At 39.7% G+C, this 27,691-nt stretch overlaps 2 protein-coding genes across 7 annotated transcripts in view; one reads left to right on the top strand and one right to left on the bottom strand.

The window, feature by feature from the left end:
• The window catches only part of LOC123774886 (brain-specific serine protease 4), a 109,372-nt gene extending 94,983 nt beyond the window's left edge, over positions 1 to 14,389 (top strand). For all 4 annotated transcript variants that reach the window (XM_045769569.2, XM_045769566.2, XM_045769571.2 and 1 more), the window contains 6 exons: positions 2,522 to 2,662; positions 3,732 to 3,900; positions 7,242 to 7,391; positions 8,093 to 8,235; positions 10,585 to 10,739; positions 13,143 to 14,389. In XM_045769569.2, coding sequence (XP_045625525.1) covers positions 2,522 to 2,662; positions 3,732 to 3,900; positions 7,242 to 7,391; positions 8,093 to 8,235; positions 10,585 to 10,739; positions 13,143 to 13,301 — 917 coding nt within the window. In that variant the 3' untranslated portion in view covers positions 13,302 to 14,389. The remainder of the gene's footprint in view (positions 1 to 2,521; positions 2,663 to 3,731; positions 3,901 to 7,241; positions 7,392 to 8,092; positions 8,236 to 10,584; positions 10,740 to 13,142) is intronic.
• On the bottom strand, positions 9,405 to 26,935 carry LOC123774887 (DNA excision repair protein ERCC-8). Of its 3 annotated transcripts, XM_045769572.2 has the most exons (6): positions 26,852 to 26,930; positions 23,025 to 23,275; positions 21,615 to 21,794; positions 19,107 to 19,299; positions 16,697 to 17,471; positions 9,405 to 13,273 (listed from the first exon to the last, which is right to left on the bottom strand). In XM_045769572.2, the coding sequence occupies exons 2-5, from the start codon at positions 23,223 to 23,225 to the stop codon at positions 16,726 to 16,728; spliced, it is 1,320 nt and encodes a 439-aa protein (XP_045625528.1). In that variant the 5' UTR covers positions 23,226 to 23,275; positions 26,852 to 26,930; the 3' UTR covers positions 9,405 to 13,273; positions 16,697 to 16,725. The 3 variants fall into 3 exon arrangements, with proteins under 3 accessions (XP_045625528.1, XP_069172728.1, XP_069172729.1); XM_069316627.1 differs by having other exon boundaries at positions 9,405 to 17,471; positions 26,852 to 26,935; XM_069316628.1 differs by lacking the exon at positions 26,852 to 26,930 and adding an exon at positions 26,648 to 26,836 and having other exon boundaries at positions 9,405 to 17,471.
• Between the last annotated feature and the right edge of the window lie 756 nt (positions 26,936 to 27,691).

Here is a 27,691-nt window from a genome sequence, read left to right as displayed (position 1 = left end):
GTTCACCCAGCATTAAATAGTAGATACCCAGAAGTTGGTCATCTGCTGTGGGGTTGCATCCTAGGCATGGTCAATAGTTCGACCTTGGGAAGGGGGAGCCTTGATACTATCCTAAAGTATAATTAATTTATGTATGGGAAATGTAAAACAGATACAGGTACATGTGTTTTCTCTAAATTCATTAGAAGCAAGTTCCATGTAAAGGATGAAATCCAGAGATTGAGTGAGAATGGGGAACAGATTCACAGAGAATGAAAAAGAAATGTGCAAAACACTAAATAAACAGTTCCCAAGTGTGTTTGTGCAAAATAAGGTTTTTAGAGAACCAGACACAATGCCAATTCTAGAGAACACCACAGAGTACATAGAGGTGTCTCAAGACGAAGTGGAAAAAATTACTCGAGGAGCTAGGAATAAATAAAGCTGTTGGACCAGATGGAATTTCACCTTGGGGTGCTGCGAGAATGTGCAACTGAGCTGAACATTTTACATCAACTGATATTCTGCAAATGTGCAAAATCAAGCTATAAAATGGCTTCCGGGAACTGAAAAACCTGAGTTATGAAGAGATGCTAGAAGCGTTAATAGGCCCAACCTAGAAGATAGAGGAAAAAGAGGCTATATGATCACAACATACAAAATACAGTAATAACAGGAATCGACAAATTTGACAAAGAATTGCTGAAACTAACAACCTCAATAACAAGAGGTCATAGATTCAAGCTAAGGAAACAAATGTGCCAAAAAATATTAGAAAGTTTTCTTTTGCAAACAGTGGGGTAGACAGTTGGACCAAGTTAAGTGAAGTGGTGGTAGTGGCCAAAACTGTCAGTAGTGTCAAAGCATTATATGACAGAGTACTGGGAATACGGGACACCGCGAGTGTAGCTCTCATCCTATAACTACATTTGGGTAATTAAACATATTAAAGCTTATATTGAGGTCCCTTCGCCCCACCCCCTCCACAAGGTGGAACTACTGACCCTCACCAGGATGCAACCCAACAACAGTTGCTTAACTTCCGGGTACCTATTTGCAAAAATAGGTACCCAGTAGGTGAATTGCGGCGTTAGGTTGTAGAAAACATGCCCAAACATTTGTCTCGCCCAGGATTTGAACCCAGAATTCCCGATTGTGAGCTGAGAATGAACTCGAATGTACACAATATATACACAGGCTGCCCATCCTCGACAAAACAAATTATATTAATTATATCAGTTATTATGTGAACTGACACTACAGTATTGCCTTTACTCAGTCTGTAATGTGATAATTGGAAGACTGTTTCACAGTTGGAGAGATTAAGGTGAGGTCAAGATTATCTTTTTGCTCGTTGATTTTCTTATTATACTCCAGGATGGAATCTTACTAGCTAGTCACTATCAGTAATTTCTTTAATGGCTAAGCAAATATGAAGAGAGGCAGGGAACATCTTATGGATGCTTTCACATGAAGCAACTTTGTCTGCCAAAGAGAAGCTTAAAGAGGTTGCTCTAACATAACAGGATGAATGGCGTGAGGGGAAAAGAAATCGCTTTTAATACACCATCTCTTCTCACTAGATTGAAGGTAATTTTTAAAACCCAGCTTCACTGGAGCCTTCTGACCTGTGAAGCTGACAATGTATGCATGGTATTATTTAATATTAATGAATTAGCTAGGTGCAACATGACAATTGTGTGAGGACAAAGACTTGAATGCAAAGACTGCCACTATACCTAAAATAGGATTTAGCAAAGGAACATTCACAATATATTTTATGTCCCTTAACGATATTAACGATATTTACGTACTGTGCAGACAATGGCAGAGTTAAGAAATTATATCAGTCTTCGTTATATATTAAAGGGTGTTAATGTATATTATAATCACATTTTTAACCAACTGCCTCCATGTGCTCTTAACATCAATACAAAGACAACAATAATAATAATAATCGTAGCATTCTAATACTAATATTAATAATAATGATAATAATTTGTATATGTATAAAGTACAAGTTGCGGCACATACAAACATTCCTACACAAGAATTTGTTAACGCATCTTCCAAAAGTGATGGTACATATATCTAATACGGGTGGAATGTACAAAATATAGACCGCTGCACCCCAAGAATAGTCCAAGTTTTGCACTATTGGAATTCTGAGGAGTACTGTATAGCAAAAACTGAAACTCACTGACCAAAAGCCTAATCTTTCTGGGCCTAAATAAGCAATCATAGGCCTAACATACAATCTTAGGCATAATTTAGTATACAAACTGTATGTACTTGGCCGAAGATATGTTTGTTGCCGTCTTTCTCAGACCCTTTGCAAAATTAATACGAGAGTACAGAATGTGGCCTCTCATCAGTTTCAGTCCAGGTTTTGTACATTCCATTCACAATCTTTGTATGTGCTAATATATTTAGATAACTGGCTGGAACTTTTCCAGCCTTTTCTAAACTGCTGGGTACGCAGTATTAGTTAATTCTTTATATAGCCTCGTAGATAAATTTTATGACAAGGATTATGTTGCAGTTGGCGTGGGCCATGCTGTAGGTCCTCCTGTAGGCCCTGCTGTAGGCCCTGCTGCAGGCCCTGCTGTAAGCTTGGCCCGACAGCCCTTCCAGGTCCTCGAGGTGCCAAGGCTTCAACAACCAACCCTTGTGAACCAAGCAGGTAGAACAGATCATTCAATTACCAATCGAAATGCTACCAAAATTAATATATAAAGTGGTGAAGAAGGGATTAAGTTTTTAATAATAAAGCTTTATTTATTCATAAATACACTTACAGTACTGAATAAGGAAGAGCAGACTAAATCAAAGAGGTTTGTATTATTACAGCACTCAAGAGCCATTCCATATTGCATTATAGTTTATACAGCCCGTTCTCTCAATTTTCCGTCTGTACAAAATGTACAGAACTGTGTTTCTTAAACAGCAACGTACAAACTCGAGCAACCCAAAACTAACCTATTCAAGGCAGATGCATTGAAAATGTTAATCGTAGTTATTTATTTCTTAATACGTCTCCTTTTTAACCAATGGTCGAACCTAGGTTAAAAATGGGATGTAATAGGTGAGAGGGCGGGTTGGTCTGTAAATCATTTGCATCGAGTCTACTTCTTTTCGGTCACATTTTCTTTCCATATTATTCATTTGGAAAACAAAATTAAAAATTAGCTTTTCTTGCTGTTACTGTTGCAGTCCATTGATGTGATGTGCTGAATGACTTATGGTGCTTGAATTTCACTAAAGGGGTGGGGATTTATTAGGCCTATCATGGGCTCTGTCTATAAAGGAATATCTTGCTTGTTAGGCCTACCACTGTCTATATGGGAATCTCTCATACTGTACATATTTTGGTGGGTTGGGCTGTACAGTTGGCCTTTATACAGTAATATCTTATGGGTTATACAGCTTGTATAGTTGTAATACAAGCTGGCCTCGTAAGTCCTTGTTCATTCAACCTAGTGTATAGTTATATAATTTTAAAAATTTTAACGGCTGTAAAAATGTAAATAATTTTGTGTGAAATAACACATTTTAAGTTTTTTGACTAAGGTTTCTTGTATAGTACCTCCTTAAAGTCACCAAGGCAATATTAAGTTTTAGCATACCTTTGTATAGCTAACAGTGTACAGTACATACAGTTTTATAACTTTCAATTTTGATTGGCACTTTTTATCTCTATTTAGATATTCAGACTCCCCCTCTTCTCTCCCATCACCCCATGAATGTTTCAGAATGTGGCATTCAGAGAGTATCTCAGTTTGCCAAGCGGATCATTGGTGGAGATGAGGCCAAGTTTGGAGAGTTTCCTTGGCAGGCTCACATCCGTATCTCGGGCTACCAGTGTGGGGGAGTCCTCATCAACCATTACTTCGTCGCTACAGCCGCTCACTGCGTCCATAAGTAAGTCCTCATTCACACACACATTCATACCCTAAGATCATTCTTTTTTGTTGAATGACATTGAATTATTTACAAAGAGTATACACACCAAAAGGTGTACACAGAACAGACATCCACAGGTGTGTGTGTGTGTAGGATAGACATTAACAAGTGTGTAAAATAGATACCAAATGGTGTAATTACCTAAGTGTAATTACACCATAAGTGTAATTACAAAAGTGTGTGTGTGTGTGTAGAATAGACACCAGCAACAGGTGTCTATGTAGAATAGATACCAACAGGTGTCAGGTCTGTATTTGTATCTTTCATTGAAAAAGCCATACTCCTATGATTAAAGTGAATCTTTAGCCATAGCCCTGGATATTTCCATAGATTTTGACAGTATAGCACAACTTTTTACTTTCTAGGCTTATATCCTTTGACTTAAAATATTATTTCTAGATTGCTATCTGATGTATTTATCAGTTGTAATGGTTCAACTTGTATAGATTTATCTATTAACTGGTGTGTTCCACAAGGTTATGTTCTCTTCAGAACACATCTAATGATATTTATTTGTGTGGTGTTTACTCCACTTTGCACACTTCTTCACACTTTGGATTCAGTCCTCCTCTTGCGACCCCTCACAGAATCAAGCACTATACTGTTTAATTCTCCCATACCTGGTTGACCTGGTTACCTGGTTGAAGGGGTTCTGGGAGTTCTTCTACTGCCCAAGCCCGGCCCGAGGCCAGGCTTGACTTGTGAGAGTTTGGTCCACCAGGCTGTTGCTTGGAGCGGCCCGCAGGCCCACATATACCTGGTTGATGGGGTTCTGGGAGTTGTTCTACTCCCCAAGCCCGGCCCGAGGCCAGGCTTGACTTGTGAGAGTTTGGTCCACCAGGCTGTTGCTTGGAGCGGCCCGCAGGCCCACATATTGTAACAAATTAGATGGCAAATTCCTTGGCATTCTCATTGACCACAAGCTTAATTTCCAGGGACACATTCTAAACATATAAAAAAAAAATTCAAAAACTGTGGGCATTCTTTCTAAGATCAGATATTATGTACCACGCCCTGCCCTGGTGACTCTCTATTACTCCCTTATCTATCCATATCTCAACTATGGTATTTGTGCTTGGGGCTCTACTACCCAAAATCACTTACGTCCTCTAATTACTCAACACAAAGCTGCTATTAGGACAATATCCAATTCTGGCCCCAGACATCACTCGGTACCCCTACTTAAATCTCTGAATATGTTAGACATTAAGTCACTGCACATTCTCTCATGTGTATTATACATATATAAAACGCTAAACTATAATGCCAATCCTGATCTCAAAAGCTTCATAGAAGGTTGTATCAGAACCCATGAGCATCACACCAGAAATAAATACAGTTTTGATATTCCTAGAGTACGACTTAATCAAACTAGAAATGCTCTACAAATCAAGGGGCCCAGAATGTGGAATGACCTTCCCAACCATGTTAAAGACTGTACCTCTCTCAACCAGTTTAAGTTAAAAGCGAAGCTATACCTAATAAATTCCCTGTAACCTACCTTACCCTTCTATTGTCAACCAATGTCTGTTTTTTTCTTTAAAGAGCGCTGTTTGTCGACATAATTGTATTTGTGCTGCTTTTTCATCTATGTTTTCATTTCTTGTTTTCATTCTACTCATTATGCTCAATTAGTATTAAGCTTGTCATTTAAGTTTATCATGCCCGAAACGCTTTGCGTAATAGTGGCTTTAGGCATTGTATGTACTAGCTATACCTATAAGTTAAACAATCCTTGTAAATATTTATTGTATGTATGTACCTTACCTAAATAAAATTGTATTGTATTGTGTTGTATATACCTGGTTGATGGGGTTCTGGGAGTTCTTCTACTCCCCAAGCCCGGCCCAAGGCCAGGCTTGGCTTGTGAGAGTTTGGTCCACCAGGCTGTTGCTTGGAGCGGCCCGCAGGCCCACATATACCTGGTTGATGGGGTTCTGGGAGTTCTTCTACTCCCCAAGCCCGGCCCGAGGCCAGGCTTGGCTTGTGAGAGTTTGGTCCACCAGGCTGTTGCTTGGAGCGGCCCGCAGGCCCACATATACCTGGTTGATGGGGTTCTGGGAGTTCTTCTACTCCCCAAGCCCGGCCCGAGGCCAGGCTTGGCTTGTGAGAGTTTGGTCCACCAGGCTGTTGCTTGGAGCGGCCCGCAGGCCCACATACCCACCACAGCCCATATCTGATCTTATAGTGAATATATCTTATCTTGTATGAATATCAGGCCAAGGGACCAGAGAGCTGAGTAGACAGAGCTTTGGATTCATAGTCCTGAGGTTCCGGGTTCGATTCCCAGTGAAGGCAAAAAAATGGGCAGTTTCTTTCACCCTGATGCCCATATTACCTAGCAGTAAATAGGTACCTGGGAGTTAGACAGCTGCTACGGGTTGCTTTCTGGGGTGTGTGTAACAAAAAAGGAGGCCTGGTCGAGGACCGGGCCACGGGGTCGCTAAGCCCCGAAATCATCTCAAGATAACCTGACAAGATAGGGCTATGTGGCACCAAAAGGTGTGTGTGTGTAGACACCAAATACAGGCACACAAATATCATGTGTGTAGCCAGGCACAGTGTTGAACATACAAGGTTCAATTCTCGACAAAAGCATTTGGGCAGTGTTTCCTTTCACCTAATGGCTCTGTTCACCTAGCAGTAAACAGGTATGTACCTGGGAGTTAGAAAACTGTTGTGGGTGGCATCCTGGAGAAGGTTAGTAGTTGGCCGAGGGGTGATCCTTGATAAGACTAATAGGCTTCTTATCCCCAACTATAGATAAGTATGGGAAGTAAGTAGTTATAAAAAAGAAGGCATCAAGCCTTCTTATAATGCATAATGCAAAGTTTCTTTCACCCTAAATGCCCCTGTTATCTAGCAGTAAATAGGTACCTGGGAGTTAGTCAGCTGTCACGGGCTGCTTCCTGGGGGTGGAGGCCTGGTCGAGGACCGGGCCGCGGGGACACTAAAGCCCCGAAATCATCTCAAGATAACCTCAAGATAGGAAGCCGGGAAGACTATCCATCTCCTTTTGGGGACACTGAATGAAGTAAAAATGTATTAATTTGATAATTTTCCCAATTACAGTGAAGTACTGTACATTGAAGGAAATTCCAGCTGACTGCCAGCTCTCTTGGAACCTCTTTATCTTGAACTACAGTCCTCTTGCAGTACTCTTTTAGTATGATAGTCATGTCTTAATGCTCCTAGAAACTTTGCATCTAAGCAATTTCCAGGAACATGCAACATTTTTGGTATCCTCTTTACATTCAAAAATGTACACAAAGAAGCTCTAGGGAACTCTTGCCTTACAGAGCACGGTTGAACCAGATCACTGTCCACCTGGGAGAGTTTGATACCAAAGACACGGGGGAGTATGCTGAACCCTTCCCCAAGGAGACCTTCTCCGTTCTCGAGAAGCGAATACACCCAAGTTTCAAGTACATGCTCACTCAACCAGACAGGTTTGTTGCCCCTGTGGCAAATATATTTGTATTTTTTTTTAAATGTGGAAGGGAGTACCACCTCTGGCTGGAAGAAGGGGGACCCTTAGCCTTGGAGGAAAGCACACATAATGCATTAGAAGGGATGTTTAGGTCCCCTCCAATACAGTTTCTATGTTTTTTCTCCTAAACCCCCCCCTCCCCCCTTCCTTTTGGTGTTTTGTTGTGTTTAATTCTATATATTTGTTATATAGAATTAAACAAAATTAATTCTATTGTATCTAACTCTTGAATCCATATACTGTACAGTAGTCACAAAAGCCAATATGTATTCTCAATGTACCCTACAGCCTCCATGTTTCCTCTAATCTATCGTTTGGCTGAATATACCCGAGTTTACCTTTAGTAACCTTGCAATATTTTCAATGTAAAAATCATTGGGGTATAATTTCTTATTTTTGCATTTAATTTGTATCTGAATTATTTTTTCTTTATGCCTTCTTGTGGAACTTGGTGTAACTGTATACAGGCTTGGAACAGGTAATTGTATATAGTCATTCTAATGTTTCAGAGTTCAAGCTTTGTGTATGTACATAGTGATTGCATAACATGTGATTATACAGTCATTATTAATTACACAATAATGTTCATATATATATGTAAACCCATACCTTTTCCACTTCCATGTTCCTCAAGCATCATAACTGAACTTCCATGTACAGGTTTGACATAGCTGTATTGCGTCTCAATCGTCCAGTTGTATACAGAGAAAACATTTTACCTATTTGCCTTCCGGATGCCAGTGATGACTTTAATGGAGATGTGGGCATTGTAGCTGGCTGGGGCAAGACTGACAACTCATTTGGTGAGTAACCTGCTTTTCTGGTGTTGGAACCTGGGTGTTTTTCTGTGGCTCCACCTCTTTCAGAGAATTGGTCCAGTGACATACCTTACTGGTTCAACCTTCTTGGTGTCACTTCACGGCTGGACTTTCTGATGTAAGTGTATCACCATTTTTATGGCCCACAGGTGGCTGGGTTATTAGTTTCCCATTGGCATTTGTTTTCCAGGCTGTAATATGACATAGCTTGGTGCTCGTTTTGCATCTTTCCGTCTCTAGTCTTCTTAGTCTCATTCCAAGGCTCATATTTCTCAAGTGTCCACAGTGTCACCAAGATTAGCCAGCCTGCAGTATATTTCCAGGCCTAAAATGTTCACAAATATGCTGCACGAGCAGCGGTCTTCTCTAATATGTCTCGGGTGGATATTCAGGCTTGGGGGTTTTGGTGGACTTATATGGTCATGATGGACAAGTATTTAGTCACTATCCCTCGACCTCTTTGGTCTTGTGTTGCCCTGCATTGTGTTTCCTGGCGGTTAGTCTGTACTTCGACTTAGTGCCTGCTGCTTTTCCTCCCTGGTAAGTCCCTCAAATTTTTCTCTGTGGTTATTTACCTGTCGGGAGTCATTGTGGGGGGGGGCTTCCCCTAGGAACTCGGCATTGAATAAAATAAAATACCTCTCTTTGGTAGAGTCCCAGTGGCTGCCTGTCTCCCTTTCTTCCATGTTCATTAGTTTATTGTGGGTTTTTGTGCTCCTCAACTGACCTGAGAGCTGATGCTGGGCCTAGCTCTAGGCTGCCTGGTGACAGCATTTGATGAAATGGCAGAATACCATTTGCTGCCTGTGGCTCATGGGTGGAGGCCTGGTTTGGGTTCCCGGTAAGCAAAATAAATTCATGCTACCGATGTGACCGGTAGATTGGAACAATCTCAGCGATATAGCTACACAGAACCACGAGGGCTCTACCAGACAGAGGCTTTTCATTACATTCAGTGCTAAGGTTTTTTTACATATTGTTTACAAAGTTTAGTAAACTTAAAACTAGCAACATTTTACCAGTATTTTGTTGGGCAGTCTGTCTCATAGTACCTTACAAGTTTGGAGATTATTCATAACAGTAGTACTGTATTGTCAAACTCTCATCAGAGATACTTTCCCACTGAATAAGGACATGGAATCAAAAAGAAGAAATTTATATAACAATAATTTATTCATACAAAACATTAATCAGATTGTAGCGGTTAGTAGGTTGAGTTTATATACTGTAGTTTATAAACTCCACGTAAAACATTCTTTTGTAACTTCTCTTCGTATTGTGTGTTTATATATTTTTATAATATATAAACCCGATGTTGTTTTTTGTAACATAAAAAATACAATTAAATACGAATAAAAAATAACAATAAAAATATGATACGTAAAAATACGATTAAAGTATTTGCTAAAATCTAGGTAATAAATGTTATGAGACTAAATCTTAAATAGAAAAATTAATTACAAAATCATAAATCATAAATGGTCTATAGTTTTACAGAGTCAATAAATTTAGCAACAGTAGTTAATATGTCAGCAGTATGGTAATATAAATTATTCCTGAGCTACCTGCAAATTGGAGCCTCGTGTGTATCGTGATGCACGAGATGCTGAGGACGTAAGTCCACTACGGGCTCGCCATAGCCCGTGCTGCTTGGAACTTTTGTTCCAAGTAGCTGAATCTAAAACACAGCATGAGGAGAAAATGCACATCTGTGCCAGGTAAGTATGACAAGCTCACCATAGCCCGTGCTGCTTGGAACTTTTGTTCCAAGCAGCTGAATCTAAAACACAGCATGAGGAGAAAATGCACATCTGTACTAGGTAAGTACGACAAGCTCACCATAGCCCGTGCTGCTTGGAACTTTTACTCCCGAGTTGCTGAATCTAAAACAAGAAGCTGAGGACTTGCCATGTTGCACGGGACACTGAGGATACTCGGGAAGATGTGCTACGTATTGTGGTTCAGGATGTTGTACTCTATTGATGATGAACATGTACGAGTCACTACCCCTCAACCATCCTATGCAGTAATAATTGATTTCCTTAACCAAGCTTCATTGTCATTAATAGTCGTACCAATTACAGTGTGGCTGATGATCAACACAACATCCTGTGTTTATCATTTAGGTGTTTTGTCAGTCTTCTGATAAACTATTTTGTTAACAATTTACAATTTTATTTTGCTGAAGATATGAGTTTGTCTCGGTTTACCATTGTCCATTAATTATACAGTATCTTATTTACATGGAGGAAATCAATAAATGCTTGAAAAACCTTTATGCATTATAACTTCAAACAACAATGCAAAATATTATTCAATTGTTTATCTCTGCAGGAAAAACGGGCACGAATATCTTGCGGAAGGTGATGGTGCCAATCATCACCAACGACGAGTGTCTCAGTTGGCATCATCGTAAGGGTATAGATGTCAAGCTTCACTATGAGATGTTTTGTGCTGGACACTCTCAAGGCAAGATGGACGCGTGTCTTGTAAGTACAATACTTTTCTGACTGTACTTGTCTGGTTATCTTTTAAATATGGAGAGATGATGTAAGTGTAGAGTAAAGAGGCAGGGGTTGAGATGACATGCTGTAGAGTATGTAGGGAAAGAGAAGACTATGGGTATAGTCATATGTCCACTCCTGTACTCTACACATACAGTCATGTCTTCCCCCATACTCTGCAGGTGGAGAGTGTAAAAGGGGGAAGAGATGACTGAAAGTGTAAATATGTGGGGTGGGGGTCTCCTCCTTCAATATTCTACATGTTCTGTCATCTCTCACCCCCCTCCCCCATACTCTACATCTTTACACCTTCAGATTATGCATGACTAGAGTATGGGGTGGAGACGAGATGACTGTAGGCGTAGAATATGTGGGGACGACTCTCCCATATTCTACATCTACAGTTGTCTCTTACCCCCTGCAGTCATCTTCTCTCTCCATACACAACACATTGTCATGTGTTTTCAGGGAGGACGGGGGGGGACCTGTGTAGTAGACACTGCTCTGCTGCTACGCAGGTTCTTGGCATTCCAAGGCAAGTAGGAGAACATCTCGTATGATCACCTTAAAGGAGTACACTGTGATGCCACCCCCCCAGACATCCTCCCAGAAGCACTCCTGCCAACGAGTTTGTATACTTTTCTCCTTGCAAGATATCATGTGCTCCTACGTGACCTGATGATCCAGTGCAACCTCCCACCCAAACAACTCCAGTTAGATGACACCAGCAAGGAGGAAATTAACTTTGAGGGACACACTACATGGTTAAGGCATACGTTTCTCCAGCCAGCCAGAGTTCCTTCGACCAAATATCTTTCACGAGGGAAAAGGTGGAGTATTGTAGCAACCACATTAGTAATGTGGCAGCTACTCCACATTTCAAGAAAATCTGTGGCAAACACCTGGGCTCCCAATTATTTCACATGCACTAATTATATCATTATATCAATACATGTGCCTAAGAAGTGATAATCTGCAGCAACGACACGACTGGAACATCTTCCCAGGCATTCCGTGTACTAACAACAACCAACAGAAGCAAGCAGTTTCCCATCAACCAAATTACTAGCAGCCTGGAGTTAGAAACACGGTCAGTTGGACAAGAATATAAGGCCCTCAAATCACAGCAGAAACCAGTCTCATTCCATTGGTGGTCAAGAGCAACAGCACTTTGAATAGACAGTACAATGAACTGTCTGACCAACTCTCCCACTACTAGCATTCTACAGCTCAACCTGTCACATTGTCGACATGTTACAACCCCAATTTCGTCGGAAAATCCGACTTGACCTTTGCCTCGACTTGCGACTGTGTTGATAAACGTATGGGTCAACCGAGAGCGTGGCGCATTTCAGTTTACCAGTGTCTCTCACCTAGTGACAATCGCACTTGAATTCTTTGTAAAGAATTTCATTGTTTTTCTGCTTTTTTGGTTTTTGAACATAAAAGTCATTATTATATATCATGCCATGGGTACCAAGAAAGTCAGTAGAGGATGTCCCTTCCTCATTAAGAAAATGTGTGAAGTATGGGAAGAACTGCAAAGTTTTGTTTGTGTGACTAACATTAGTCACCTCTCATACTCTGCAACACACTCCACGTGTGCTTCACTCTGCAGCACTGCCTTTCAACGGCTGGACGTCTCGAAGCTTGTTTACGGCCACTATAGATAAAACTGTGCATGAATGTTAGGAACACAACCAAGAAGTTCGTCAAGCAGATCATCAAGGACTCCGATGCTAGCGTGCCGAGCGGTGTTGGATGCATGTGGTCGCACATGGTTGTCACTTAGGTAATTACATGTGGTGACCCTCATTCGTCGACTGCATATTGCCAGCACTCAACTCGGCAGCAGTTGTCAACCTCAGCGTCAACGTGCTCACAGATGTGCATCTTGTCCAAGTGCGACTAGACCCCAACGGCCAGACCATCTTGAGCAGCGGTGCTGTACACCCACTCACTCGGTAGCTAGTATGTGGCCCAGTAGAGGATATTTTATATTTTCACAATACAACAAAGAAAAGGCCAAAGCTGTTTGTACTGCATTCCTCCCCACTACAAAGAGAGCTACAACCAATAACCCGTAACACAACACTTCATCTTTAACCTTATACTATACTTGAAAATTTTGCAATTGATTACATTTTTAACCAGTTTTAACCATTGCTTTAATTTCTAGAATTATATAAATAACTTTAATATATAGTTTTTATTGCAAAGTGTTCCTCACTAAATGTCTCAAAGATTCACGGAAGAAAACTTTAGAAATTTTACACCAAGCCGAAAGCAAGCGACAAAAATGTAGTCGTAATATAAAAATGTTATTGATACTAATCCAAGGTAACTTCATTAACTTAACTGTGTTCTTTTTCTTTTTTTTTACCCCAGGGTGACTCTGGTGGCCCGTTAGTTGTCAACAGAAATGGTAGATGGATCCTCGCAGGCATTACCTCGGCCGGGTTCGGATGTGCAGTTGACCATCAGCCCGGAATATACCATAAGGTTTCTATCACTTCAAGCTGGGTAATAGGAAGTGTTAAAACTTGATTATAAAATGTACAGCTTAGTGTAACTGAAGTGTATTGTAATTGTACAGAATAAGTGTATTAGATGTAAAAAGTGTGACAATGTTTCCTATCTAGTATTTACCCAGACTGTAATAAATAGATAATTGTACAGGCAAATAGAGTTGTAGATACAGTATTGACAGTCTATTATGATTCTTAAAGATCTCCTTGTTTAACTATATAATTGATTTTAAATGCAAACAATCAATACAATCATGTTGCTGATATTTTGCAACACTTAAAATACTACTTTGTAAATAATCATTGATAAACCTGAGCATTATCTAGCAAATAATTTAAATAAATTTTAAGAAAACTTTGTTCTTACCAGAACATCTGGCCATCAATATATTATATAGATTCAATATGGCATTAGCCATTAATAAGAGAAGAAAAATTTTAATGTTTAAAGTGATAAACATTTACCCATTCGTGATTTCCGATTTACCACCCTCGATAAGACTATTTCAATTTCAATTCAATTTCGATAAGACAGTTTGGGGGACAAGCATTATTAAATTATATGTCCAAAGATAGACGGCTCTTTTCGGGTAATGAAGAGCTAGTCATTCTCAGTCTTAATGCTGTCTTTTTTTAAATTTTGCCTCACTAATTCCTACTGTAGGTTTTAGCCCTTAAAATTTCATCTTACTGTACATGGACACAAAGATTGTAGGAGGCTATCAAGTGGTTGATTACCGAAGTCTCAAAAATTATTTCACCATTTCATTCAAACAAAGATCCTTCAGACAACTGTATTCAATCATTAGTACAGATCTGATAAAGAAATGTTTACTAAAAAATATTATCCCGTACCGGGTATTATCCCGTACCGGGTACGGGCATTATTCCGTACCCGATGTTAGTAATGATGCACTGGACATTAAAAGTGGCTCAGCAGGCAGGCACTATGGTAAAAAATAAAGCCAACACATTGCATATTCAAGTGAATCTTTGACTTAAGGAAAAGAACAGGGGGTGCCTTTTCTAGTCTATTCAACATATTGCACCAAAAATGAACTACATCAAATGGTTCACTTGATGGTGGCGACAGACTCCATACACAGTTTCAAATGTAGCTATGATAAGAGCCTAATAGGCTTTGGAATCTGTACTGTACACCGGTTGCAACCCATTCTCGCACTTGCTTTTAGTCAATATTGGCTTATTTAATAAGTGCATATGTGACATACTAATTGATTGTGAATATTTTAGTTTACCTTGAAAAGCTTCATAGAAAACACCGACCTCACCTAACCTTCTTAGTATGTTAAGATAAGCATCTTATTGCTTCTTATTTACAATTATTACTTAACCTATCAATGGTATAGGTTAAGTAATAATTGTAATTTTGCACTTATTAAATAAGCCAATATTGACGAAAAGCAAGTGCGAGAACGGGTTGCCGGTTGACTGATAGTTGAGCGGAGGGACCAAAGAGCCCAAGCACAACTAGGCGAGTACATCCCCCCTTCACACACACCCGGGGCTGTAATGTTATACATCAAACACTGATGAATAATGCATGATGTATACAAAGGGTGTAAATAACTGTCAGGCTTATTTTTGCAACTGAAATGATATCAATCCTCACTGCTAACTTTGTAATGTACTTTCTTCAGGATTACTTTCATAGTAGTCTTGTATTTAGTACAATGATCTAATATTGCACAAGTTATGCCTCAACAACATTTATACATATGAAATTTGTGATGTGGAATATATGTATTTGCAAATTAAACCTAGGCATTTTCTAAAATGCCTAGAGAATGCCCAGAAAGAAATGCCCTTGAGAAAAATCTTGTGTGGTGTGTGTGTATTATACAGTGTGTGTGTGTATATATATATATATATATATATATATATATATATATATATATATATATATATATATATATATATATATAATATGTCGTACCTAGTAGCCAGAACGCACTTCTCAGCCTACTATGCAAGGCCCGATTTGCCTAATAAGCCAAGTTTTCCTTAATTAATATATTTTCTCTAATTTTTTTCTTATGAAATGATAAAGCTACCCATTTCATTATGTATGAGGTCAATTTTTTTTTTATTGGAGTTAAAATTAACGTTGATATATGACCGAACCTAACCATCCCTACCTAACCTAACCTATCTTTATAGGTTAGGTAGCCAAAAAAGTTAGGTTAGGTAGTCGAAAAACAATTAATTCATGAAAACTTGGCTTATTAGGCAAATTGGGCCTTGCATAGTAGGCTGAGAAGTGCATTCTGGCTACTAGGTATGACATATATATATATAATGAAGCAATTTATTTTATTTTGCTATTTAGGGATTGTAGAATAAGTCGTCTTTAAAGTTAAGATGCTATTTGTTAAATTAATTGTAAAGTCAGTCCCAAGAGGTTAATCAGTATTCACTTTGGTAGAATTATGTGAAAGTACAGGGTACTGTATTCTGTGTACACAACCTTTGTGACCATGTTGAGTAATTTGGATCCTATGTTTGTAATTTTCAAGTGTTGGACCAAACATGTACATAATATTTATTTTTGTAGACTAGAACTAGCAATATTAATGATTCGTTTCTTTCCCCACCCCATGAATAATTTAAATGCAATTATGGACAAAATACACACACACTTGCCGATGCTGTATTATAGACCAATGGTAACCAAGCCATTATGATGTAACAGATCATGCTCATCATAATGGCTTTATGATGATTTCTGTCATCATTGACAGTCATTTCATGACTTTGATTGCCAGTCATTTCTGGCAATCAAAGATCCTTGAGACAGCTCAAACCCATCAGTATGCAGTCACAAGTGCAGATCTATTAAAACAATATTTACTCCAAATATTATATACTGTAGCTGGGTCAAATTGCAAACCAAATACTAAGCATATTCAAATTATCCTTTGAGTTTAAGGAAAAGACAATGGATATTCAGCTGTACAAATCTCTGGCATGTTCTCATATGGAGATCTTACATGTTTAAAGAATATAACGGCTTTGAAAAACATTCAAGTGACAAAAATGATCCCAGGAGCAAGATAATTACCAGGAATGGATGAGTCCCTCAGGATTTAAAAGATACTATAAATTAGACATGACAGGACTGATCTCACCGAGATCTTTAATATACCAAACAAATTGGAAGATAATAATCCAGATCACTTCTTTAATTGGTCCATTAGGTTACAAGTGAAGGTTCATACACAGAGGATGACAAAGGTTAGTAAAATCCTAAAAAAAAGCAGTATGAGGATATGTTTAGCACCCCAATAAGCAGTATGAAAGTGGAAGATATGGACTACTTGAAAAACTCAGTTATATTTACTAATCAAAATATTAGAATGCCATATATATAATTGACAAATGTGAATGTCATACCTATATAAATAGGTGAACATGATGTGGATCTAATCGTCATCACTGCTCCAAGTGTCTTGAGTTGCTTGAAGTGTCCGACGTTGTGTGGCACGAGTTCCAACTGGGGCATTGTTTATGGTGACTGTGTCTTCCTCCTCTTCTTTAGAAACATTCCTTCTCAATAGCTTCTTTGGAACCCATATTACAAAATTATAGTCACTGCCAATGCTATACAAGTCCATAGAAACAGGATTATGAACCACACCTAAAACTGAAAGATAGTGGCCTAACAGAACATTTACCAGTCTTCCAGATAAAACTTCAAACACAAGAATTTTTGATTTACAGGGAACAAAAATAAGATCAGGATATGTACAATGAGAGACTGCCATGCGTATAGTTCTCTCCAGGTCTGTATGTGCACCTTCATATTTGACATTCATATTTTTCCCAGTAGCAGAGTCCCACAGTCTTAAAACGCCATCGTAACCAAATGACAACAGCCATGCTCCATCGTGTGTGAAGCAAAGAGAAGTTACTCGACCATTGTGGGCTTTAGGAACGTTTCTACTTTTCTTCTTAAACTTGGAAGTTTCAGGAACTATCTCCATATCAAGGGCCATGAGATATGCGCGACTAGCTCGTACGTCCCACATCCTCACTGTGTGGTCTCTGCCTCCTGACATCAAAATATGTTGATTGCGTGGAGACCACTGTGTGATCTGAACCGGACCATCGTGCCCCTGAAGGCGGTGGCTTGACGATCCATTGCGCATGTCATACAGTATCACTTCACCTGAAATATTCCATATTTAAATATTTGGCATTACAAATTTTACTACAACAAACATTTTGCTAATGTAAACAGCCACTAGACAAAGTACAAAGTGCACTTCAGGTAGGACAAACTAGGCCTCTATTTCCAAGGACCACCAAAAAGTAGTTGATAAAAATCATTCTTGACAAAGAAGGAAGGAGAGGTTTGTGGTCTCGGAAGACAATTCCCTGACACGGAGATGGGAAAAAGCCTTGAACCACCAAGGCAGGGTTTACCACCAAACTTCAGAGTGAAGCAGAGACCCAGGACGGAAAGGGGTGAGGACAATGGGCAAAAAGGGATGAGAACCATGACTGGACTAACCACATGGGAGCCTGCAAAAGAATGTGGTAGATTTTGCAGAATACAGCATGTGGTAACAGCATACAGTACTACATCTAGTGCTAACAACATAAGAGGCTATGACTGATCAAATTCATGTGGGGGAACTTAAGCCCCTTATGTGACGTCCATATTTTAAGATGGACTACAAATATAGAAACCCACATAAAGGTAAAAAAATGATGAATTTCTATATTACCAGCGAGGACACTATTAAGGAATGAGAGAGGAACTGCAAACCATCTTCTGGAGGGAGGTGATGAGCAAACATGGCACGGAAGCATCAAGGCAAAATTCCAAGAGGGTCATCACGGAACTCGTTCAAAAATACATGCCGAAAATGTGAGGACCTTCGACAAGCTGCCGACTTCCTATCCTCATTGAGGCCACAAGGGTTAGTGGCCCTCAGATAAATAAGGAATATAGCCCACAAAGGGCCTCACTCCATGTAACATGGCAAGAAGCAGCTGAAACAGTACGAAGAAGGAAACAAAAAAAACACACCCTGTATCAAGTATCGAGATGGGATACAAACTTGAAGAAAACCAGCAACCGGAAGAGTTGGATCCCAATTCTGGTGATCCTTTGCTGAAGATCGGCTTTAATATTCATCTAAGGAGACAATCCCGTCTCTAAACCGGAAGGACGAAACTGTTGCAACCAGCAATCGGGAAAAGGCTGACCTACTGAACAACAACCCTGGGGAGCATGTATCTAAAGATAAAGGTACCAACAACCATCAAGAGCATGTATCTAAAGATAAAAGGTACCAACAACCATCAAGAGCATGTATCTAAAGATAAAAGGTACCAACAACCATCAAGAGCATGTATCTAAAGATAAAAGGTACCAACATCCATCAAGAGCATGTATCTAAAGATAAAAGGTACCAACAACCATCAAGAGCATGTATCTAAAGATAAAGGTACCAACAACCATCAAGAGCATGTATCTAAAGATAAAGGTACCAACAACCATCAAGAGCATGTATCTAAAGATAAAGGTACCAACATCCATCAAGAGCATGTATCTAAAGATAAAGGTACCAACAACCATCAAGAGCATGTATCTAAAGATAAAGGTACCAACATCCATCAAGAGCATGTATCTAAAGATAAAGGTACCAACAACCATCAAGAGCATGTATCTAAAGATAAAAGGTACCAACAACCATCAAGAGCATGTATCTAAAGATAAAGGTACCAACATCCATCAAGAGCATGTATCTAAAGATAAAGGTACCAACAACCAAACCACAGCCTTAGGACTTACCATTTTCTGCCGACACAGACAACAGGGAATGTTTGGTGGCGACTGGCGACATGTGGTGGTGAAGAACGTCACAGTCAATACTGAACTGGTCAACCGGCTTCATGTAATTAGGGTTCCAGATCTTGACTTTCTTATCGTGACTTGAGGTAACAAACAGGCCCGCATCTGCAGGGAACCACTGAACACAATCAACCTGAAATATTATATTAAATATCTTACTCTGGTAGAATACCTTGCCAATGCTGCTCATCAGCTGCTCATCTTGCAAATCTTATATCAAAACTCAAACAATAATTTTCTACAATGTTCTTACTAATGAAATTTTGCATAGATCTATACAAACATGAGAACTATACATCAAGTGATCAACAACATTCTATATATCAATATGATAATTACAGAAACAAATGTTCTTGCAAAATAATTACACTACAAGATACATAAAAATGCAAAAAGACTTAAAGCTAAGGTAATTATCAGGAAAAAGTGCTATGACAGTGTGACTGCACACCACTGGGAACGGAGATAAAAACAAGGTGGACATCTTCAAGAGGAAACTAGATTTATTCCTCCAAGGAGTGCCGGACCAACCGGGCTGTGGTGGGTATGTGGGCCTGCGGGCCGCTCCAAGCAACAGCCTGGTGGACCAAACTCTCACAAGTCAAACCTGGCCTCAGGCTGGACTTGGGGAGTAGAATAACTCCCAGAACCCCATCAACCAGGTATATGTGGGCCTGCGGGCCGCTCCAAGCAACAGCCTGGTGGACCAAACTCTCACAAGTCAAGCCTGGCCTCGGGCCGGGCTTAGGGAGTAGAAGAACTCCCAGAACCCCATCAACCAGGTACTGTATATGTGGGCCTGCGGGCCACTCCAAGCAACAGCCTGGTGGACCAAACTCTCACAAGTCAAGCCTGGCCTCGGGCCGGGCTTAGGGAGTAGAAGAACTCCCACAACCCCATCAACCAGGTATATGTGGGCCTGCGGGCCGCTCCAAGCAACAGCCTGGGGGACCAAACTCTCACAAGTCAAGCCTGGCCTCGGGCCGGGCTTGGGCAGTAGAAGAACTCCCAGAACCCCATCAACCAGGTATATGTGGGCCTGCGGGCCGCTCCAAGCAACAGCCTAGTGAACCAAACTCTCACAAGTCAAGCCTGGCTTGGGGAGTAGAAGAACTCCCAGAACCCCATCAACCAGATATCATCCAGGTAAGGTCCTGGGAAACAATGAGGTGAGAAAACAGTGCCCAATACCATGGACCATCGGCGACTGACTGCTGACATGCAAGCATTAAGGCTACTGCTGTACCGACGTAGGTCAAGGGCCATGCACCCAAACATAGAAGGATGAGATATGTCATACAGAGCAAAGTAAGAGAAAAAAATTAAATGGATAAACACTGACTAAACTAAGAAATCTAAATCTACAGAAAGAAACTGAAACGTATATGTCTTGAAGGACATGTAAAATAACTTCAAGAGCACAGCTTAAAATGAATTCTATTTGCATAATAAACTTTAACTTTATATTGAAAATGGCTTCCGGCATTGTTACATCTTTCACCTACAGCCACACAATTACAACTTTTTTTTTTACTCTCCCTCCTCCCCATGAATTTCCAAGGTTTCATAGTATCAAGATTTCCTATCACTATAAAAAGTAAACTAGTGAGCATTGGTGTCCCTTGGAACTAATAAGAAATGCCCCTCTCCCCCACTTAATGTATTTCTTCTTTGTTTACACACACTTAGCACAGCCCCTTCAAGGTCTGCTGAATTTTGCAGACCATGAAGGGGTCTGCATCCATAATTAACATCTTTCTTCTTTGTGCCCAACTAAATTTTTTACTGTCTATTTCTGGTCATGAAATCTCAAACTTGCGTTTGCTGAGGAGGTCCTCAGTTTCTTCAGAAATTCTTGTTCAGTGCAACCCCCACGGCAACTGTCTGACATGACTGAGAGCAACATTATCAAGGGAACTCGGTGCTGGGCTTCTACAAATGTCGGCTACAATATTTGGGTCTGACTGTGTGTGAAGCTAAATATCAATCAGATGGAGTTCCTAAAAGGATCATATCAATTATACAGAGAGAATGAACAGTTTAATATAGTATGATACAAAAAATATAAAAATATACTAACTACTGCATGCCATAAAAATAGAGTTGGAATGTGAATACCAAATTTTTCAGTGTATTTTTTAGGGTAAAGTTTGGATATTACAGTTTAGTTTAGTTCATTTATTATGCACCCCATACCCATCTTGTGGGCGGTTGTGGAAAGGGTTACAGAGGCACATAATGGGCTCAGGGACTGAACCCCACAATTCATTTAGCTAAGCAAGTTACAATCTTGATGAGCTAGTTACAACATTCAATATAAGTGTATTACAGTATGTGCAATAATTTACTTGCATTGCTGAAATATAACTGCAATTAAAAAAAAAGTTAGGGTCAGTTATAGACTAAAATATTTTTTTTTCCTGTTCAACATATAATTATTACCGTTACCTGATATTTGTGGCTTCCTCTCTGTCCGCCCTTAACAATGCTAACTTCGCTAAATTCATATTCTTTCTTTCTGTCAAAAGTGTCATATATGGCTACACCTCCATCATTGAAGCCACACAGCAAATACCGGGAATCCACACATTCCAAATCAGCGTGCGTCACATATGGGTTGGTGGATATCTGTGGATTGAATGCAAATTCAGCAAACAAAAATTACAAGTTGAATGCAGTAAAATACTATTTCTGGTGGGCCCCAATGGCTGTCCTAGCTTAACTCTACTACTACAAAGCCTTAGTCCAACACAGAGGTATGCCACCAGGCTAGTCCCCGAGCTGAGAGGAATGAGTTATTACGAAAGATTACTGGAACTGAACCTCACTAAACTGAAAGACAAGAGTTAGGGGAGACATGATTACTACCTACAAAATTCTTAAGAGGAATTGACAGGAGTAGATAAAGATAAACTGTTTAATATGGGTGGTACACAAAAAAGGGGACACAGGTGGGAACTTATAGTACCCAAATGAGCCTCAGGGACATTAGAAAGAACTTTTTCAGTGTTAGAGTAGTTAACAGATGGAATACATAAGGCAGTGATGTGGTGGAGGCTGACTCCATACACAGTTTCAAATGTAGATATGATAGAGCCCAGTAGGCTCAGGAATCTGTACACCAGTTTATTAACAGTTGAGAGGGGGGACCACAGAGCGAGAGCTCAACTCCCGCAAGCACAACCAGGTGAGTACACAACAAACTTCCGAGAAAAACTGCTGACTGTTGGGAGCCAGGAACAGAATGTGGCTCAATATACAAGACATTGGCACCAGCGTTCGGAGAACAAACATAAAAAGTGGGAAAACTGACGCTCACTGCTGCAGAGAAATGAATGAATCTCTCATGAGAGTCAATAGTTTGTTTACATAGCTGGGGGAAAGTTTGTTAGGGCCAGTTTTGAGGCTTTGGTCTCTGAACCCAGCAGTGGTTGAATTGATTTCCCTAGTGAGGTGGAGGAGTTTCACCTGCTCCCTGCACCTCTGTGAGGGGGGCCAGGTTTTGGCTCTGGTCCCCAGTAGGCCAAACACAACTCCATGACTGATGCTATTTAGCAGATGGGAGCCATCTCAGCGAGACAGCTTCAGGAACCCACTGGGGTCTCACCCAAAAATTGCCATTTCATTACATTCGACACTAGGTTTTTTTATCAAGTTTATAGTTGTCTTCTATAATTTGCTATCCCAAGGAAACTTTTTTTCTTTGCGTGAAGTAGAAAAATTCTTATATATAAAACCTTTTCTTGGCAGATTATTTAACAAAAAAAATTCTTCCAATTACAAATTCAATGAAGCTGAAGTAACCAAAGACCTTACCCTATGTCTGGTAGTGGCAGGTGTTTTAAAGTCAGAAATTACCTGTTCCTTTTGCTGTAGTAAAATATCCGTCAGTTTGTGAGTGGCAGCAAGGCAAGTTTTAAGACGTGATCTGTACCAATGACTCGACAGTTGACCAAGCCGCACATTCTCCAAGCTTCTGACTGTGCCCAAGCCAACATCAGTGGATTTTAAGTTCCACTGCTGTATGTCTGACAAGTCACTGAAGTCGTCACGAATCATGTTCAAAACTGTATCTGGTCCATACTGATCTCAAGAATCACAAATATGACCTAAAATATAAGCAGACAACTCACATTAGAAAATTTATATTGATGACACAGTATTTGTATACATACACAGTCAGCAGACAGTCACCATACAGCCACCAGTAACTATCAGTCATCACACACACAGTAATTAAACATACGTGCAATCATCAGACAAATCAGCTATTACAATCGTCAAAGTCATCAATTCACAAGCACTGTCATCACAGACACAACTAGCCAGAAGATTCAAACACAATCAAGTTGCCTCAGTAGGACAATCAATACTGCTGTCATAAATTTATATTTAGTGCCTTGGGGAAGCCATGAATACCAGTCCAAGAGATGTTATCTTGAGGTTATCTCGAGATGATTAAGGGGCTTAGCGCCCCCGCGGCCCAGTCCTCGACCAGGCCTCTTCTTCTTACACATCCCCAAGAAGCAGTCCGTAGCAGCTGTCTAACTCCCAGGTAGCTATTTACTGCTAGGTGAACAGACACATCAGGATGAAAGAAACTCTGTCCATTTGTTTCCGCCTCCACCGGGAATTGAACCCAGAACCTCAGGACTACGAATCCGAAGCACTGTCTACTCAGCTGTCAGGCCCCTTATACGTACAGTAACATCTGCACGCCAACAAAATAGCCTGCTTCATTGATGTTTGTTTCAATTTTAATCAAATTCTTGAATTTTAGTTGACTGAGATTTGAATGAGTGTGTTGAGTGAGAGTTGAACCGAGTGAAAATAGAGAGAATTGTTCGAGGTAAGTTTTAATTGTAGTACATATAGAGATGGCTAGAGCAGCTTGTGGAGCTGCATTATATATGTATAATAACCGAGAGTTAGGCAACTTTATTTAACTGTAATAGATACTGTAATAATCTAGATACAGTACTGTAACAGATGCAAGTTTTTATATCAGAAACACAGAAATATAAGCTACATTTTAAATCCTTTGTCATAAATATACTGAAGAAAAAGCAAAATTATGTGCATTTTTATATGTTCATGATAGCCAGCTTAGGGAGTGTGAAGGCCTGCACACCAGCCAATCAATTGTGTAATTAATTTGCATATATGCTAATAATAATAATAATAATAATAATAATAATAATAATAATCTTTATTTAGGTAAGGTACATACATAAAGAGATTTACAAAGTTTGTTGGCTTTATAGATAGAGCTAGTACATACAATGCCTAAAGCCACTATTACGCAAAGCGTTTCGGGCAGAATAACCTCAATTCGGGCAGAATAACCTCTAATTAACCTCAAAGGTCTATATGTCAGAAGAAAGACATAAACCTTAATGTGACTACATTTCAAGGAATATATATATCTTAAATGAAAGCCAAGATATGGTTAAAATATGAATATCTTTCCTCCCTAATGAGATCAAATCTCTATGATGGATTCGCAAAAACTATTTTATCTTTTCCTTCCTGATAACATATACAAATATAAGCTTTATATGTTAGTTTCTATTAAATAAGCAATATATCAGAGAGCGTGTAGGGTTCGTTGTTCCATGAGCGAAGAGACATGGGGGAGAGTTTATATAAGTACAAAGTAGTTTAAATAGCGAACGCATACCAACGAATAATGATTAGTATCTATACAACAAAACTATTGTCCTATGGAGTTGATTTAACTTCCAGACACGTATTTATAAATAAATCTTAAATATTTTGTGACTATTTATGTTAGATATTATTATAAACATGCATTTTATTTGTTAATATCACCAATTAAATTTGCGATAATTTGAGCTGAGAAGTGCGACTATCAAAGAGCCAGAGCTCAACCCCCGCAAGCACAACTAGGTGAGTACAGGAAGCTGATATGCTAGCAAACAATCTCCAGGCAACAATATTGTCAACCTGACAGTTGACTGTCAACTGTTGATTGACAGTTGAGAGGCAGGACCAAAGAGCCAAAGCTCAACCCCCACAAGCACAACTAGGTGAGTACAGTAATATACTGTATATATATCCGAGCTGAGAGGTATGAGCTACGAGGAGAGACTACGGGAATTAAACCTCACTTCGCTGGAAGACAGAAGAATTAGGAGGGACATGATCACCACATTCAAAATTCTCAAGGGAATTGATAGGGTAGATAAAGACAGGCTATTTAACACAAGGGGCACATGCACTAGGGGACACAGGTGGAAACTGAGCGCCCAAATGAGCCATAGAGATATTAGAAAGAACTTTTTTAGTGTCAGAGTGGTTGACAAATGGAATGCATTAGGTGGTGATGTGGTGGAGGCTGACTCCATACACAGTTTCAAGTGTAGATATGATAGAGCCCAATAGGCTCAGGAACCTGTACACCTGTTGATTGACGGTTGAGAGGCGGGACCAAAGAGCCGGAGCTCAACCCCCTCAAACACAACTAGGTGAGTACAGTAATATATCTTGGATAAGTCGCTCCACAACATTGTCGCTTGGATCGTCGACTTCCTATGGCATCACCTGCCACATATGTGCCTCTAATTTCGTTATGAAATTAGATTTCAGGGTCAAAATAGGTTTGATCATGTTCAGCATTCACCACTAACATTATAGTGAGTAAATATATCATATTACTTCATTACTTATGTAATGCCAGGAGGCTTTGGTTAGCAAATTAAATGTAGCATGTAGTGGCTTTGGGAACTATGAAGCACAAGGACCCATCACATGGTATGAAGCTGTTGCCATGTTGCTCATTCTATTATTTGTTACGAAACTACAAAACTACAATTACGGTTTACTGATATTCTTATTGGTAAACAGTATATATATATATTCCCCTCCCTCTCCTCCCCACCCTTCCAAAATGACAACTTTTGACATCCTGGAAATAAAACCAGCAAGTGGTTTTGTAAGACGTGACCCAGTGCCAGGCTGGAGGGTGCCAAGGACAACCAAAGGTCAGGATAATGAGTGCCATGACGAGGCACCGTTACACAGTCCTGAACCCACAGTGCCTTCACTGTTCACTCCGTACCCAAAAGCTTCCTTAGCATCACGTGAGTAATGAAGAACAATGTTATATCATTGTTCTTCATTACTCACGTGATGCTAAGGAAGCTTTTGGGTACTTAGCTTCCAACATCATAGCTTCTCGCTATAATGTTGGTGCTGAATGTATAACATGAAAAAACATATTTCTACTCTGAAATAATATAATTTTATAACGAAATTAGACGAAACTAAATGGCAAGTGACGCCATAGCAAGTCGACGCTCCCTCAAAGTGACACTTGTAGCTTTAAGGAATTAAATAAAGACCCAATTTCATTATAAAATTATATTATTTCAGAGTAAAAAAATATGTTTTTTCTTCATGTTCTACATTCAGCACCAACAGTAGAGTGAGTAAATATATCATAGTTCTTCATTACTAACAATACTTCGGGTAATTAAGACTGATCCCGACTTGGCATTCAGCCAGTTAGAATCAAGCACAAAGTGCCCGGGCGGCTAGCAAGGTCAACCTCGAGGGTGCCAGGCACTTGCTGGGGCCACAGTGGCACTGGCACTGGCTCCAGTAGTAATATAAATGAGAAAATAATGCAGTTAAGGCAGCTGGTGACGTGTGTGTGTGTTTACCTCTCGGCTCCTCTAGGGATCACTACTCTAAAGTCACACAACTCGTCACATATGCAGTTGTAAACTGCTCACAACTCTCCACATATGCACTTGTAAACTGCTCACAACTCTCCACACATGCAGTTGTAAATTGCTCACAACTCTCCACATATGCAGTTGTAAACTGCTTACAACTCTCCACACATGCAGTTGTAAATTGCTCATAACTCTCCACGTATGCAGTTGTAAATTGCTCACAACTCTCCGCGTATGCAGTTGTAAATTGCTCACAAGTCTTCACGTATGCAGTTGTAAATTGCTCACAACTCTCCACGTATCTGATCACAACTCTCCACGTATGCAGCTGTAAACTGCTTACAACTCTCCACACATGCAGTTGTAAATTGCTCATAACTCTCCACGTATGCAGTTGTAAATTGCTCACAACTCCACGTATGCAGTTGTAAATTGCTCACAACTCTCCACGTATGCAGTTGTAAATTGCTCACAACTCTCCACGTATCTGATCACAACTCTCCACGTATGCAGCTGTAAACTGCTCACAGCTCTCCACATATGCAATTGTAAACTGCTCGGATTACAGACTCGATCTTGGGGTCCAGTCCTTGAACCAATTGTCCTATAAAATAAAATTATGCGTGTTAGTGGCTTTGTAAGAATGTAAAAATACCAATCTTATGTAATAATAGTATATTGAAGAATGACATAACATGCATTTTGTCTCAGTTCTACTAGACTTTGTTGCAGTTCTCAATATGTTACTTCATGCCCTTGGCTGGCTGCTCAGAGGCAGCAATATTTGTATTTGATTTATTTATATATACAAGAGCTGATACATTC

The sequence above is a fragment of the Procambarus clarkii genome, chromosome 84 (assembly GCF_040958095.1).
Source record: "Procambarus clarkii isolate CNS0578487 chromosome 84, FALCON_Pclarkii_2.0, whole genome shotgun sequence".
NCBI lineage: Eukaryota > Metazoa > Arthropoda > Malacostraca > Decapoda > Cambaridae > Procambarus > Procambarus clarkii.
Note: the sequence above shows the minus strand (reverse complement) of the source record. Positions and strands in the feature narration are given on the sequence as shown.

Excerpts from the sequence above, each read along its gene's own strand:
- LOC123774887 (XM_069316627.1), bottom strand. The coding sequence starts at position 23,225 with ATGATTCGTGACGACTTCAGTGACTTGTCAGACATACAGCAGTGGAAC. Across the intron at positions 21,795-23,024 it reads TACTACAGCAAAAGGAACAG|ATATCCACCAACCCATATGT; the intron begins GTAATTTCTGAC and ends TTCAATCCACAG. Across the intron at positions 17,472-19,106 it reads GTCTGTGTCGGCAGAAAATG|GTGAAGTGATACTGTATGAC; the intron begins GTAAGTCCTAAG and ends GGAATATTTCAG.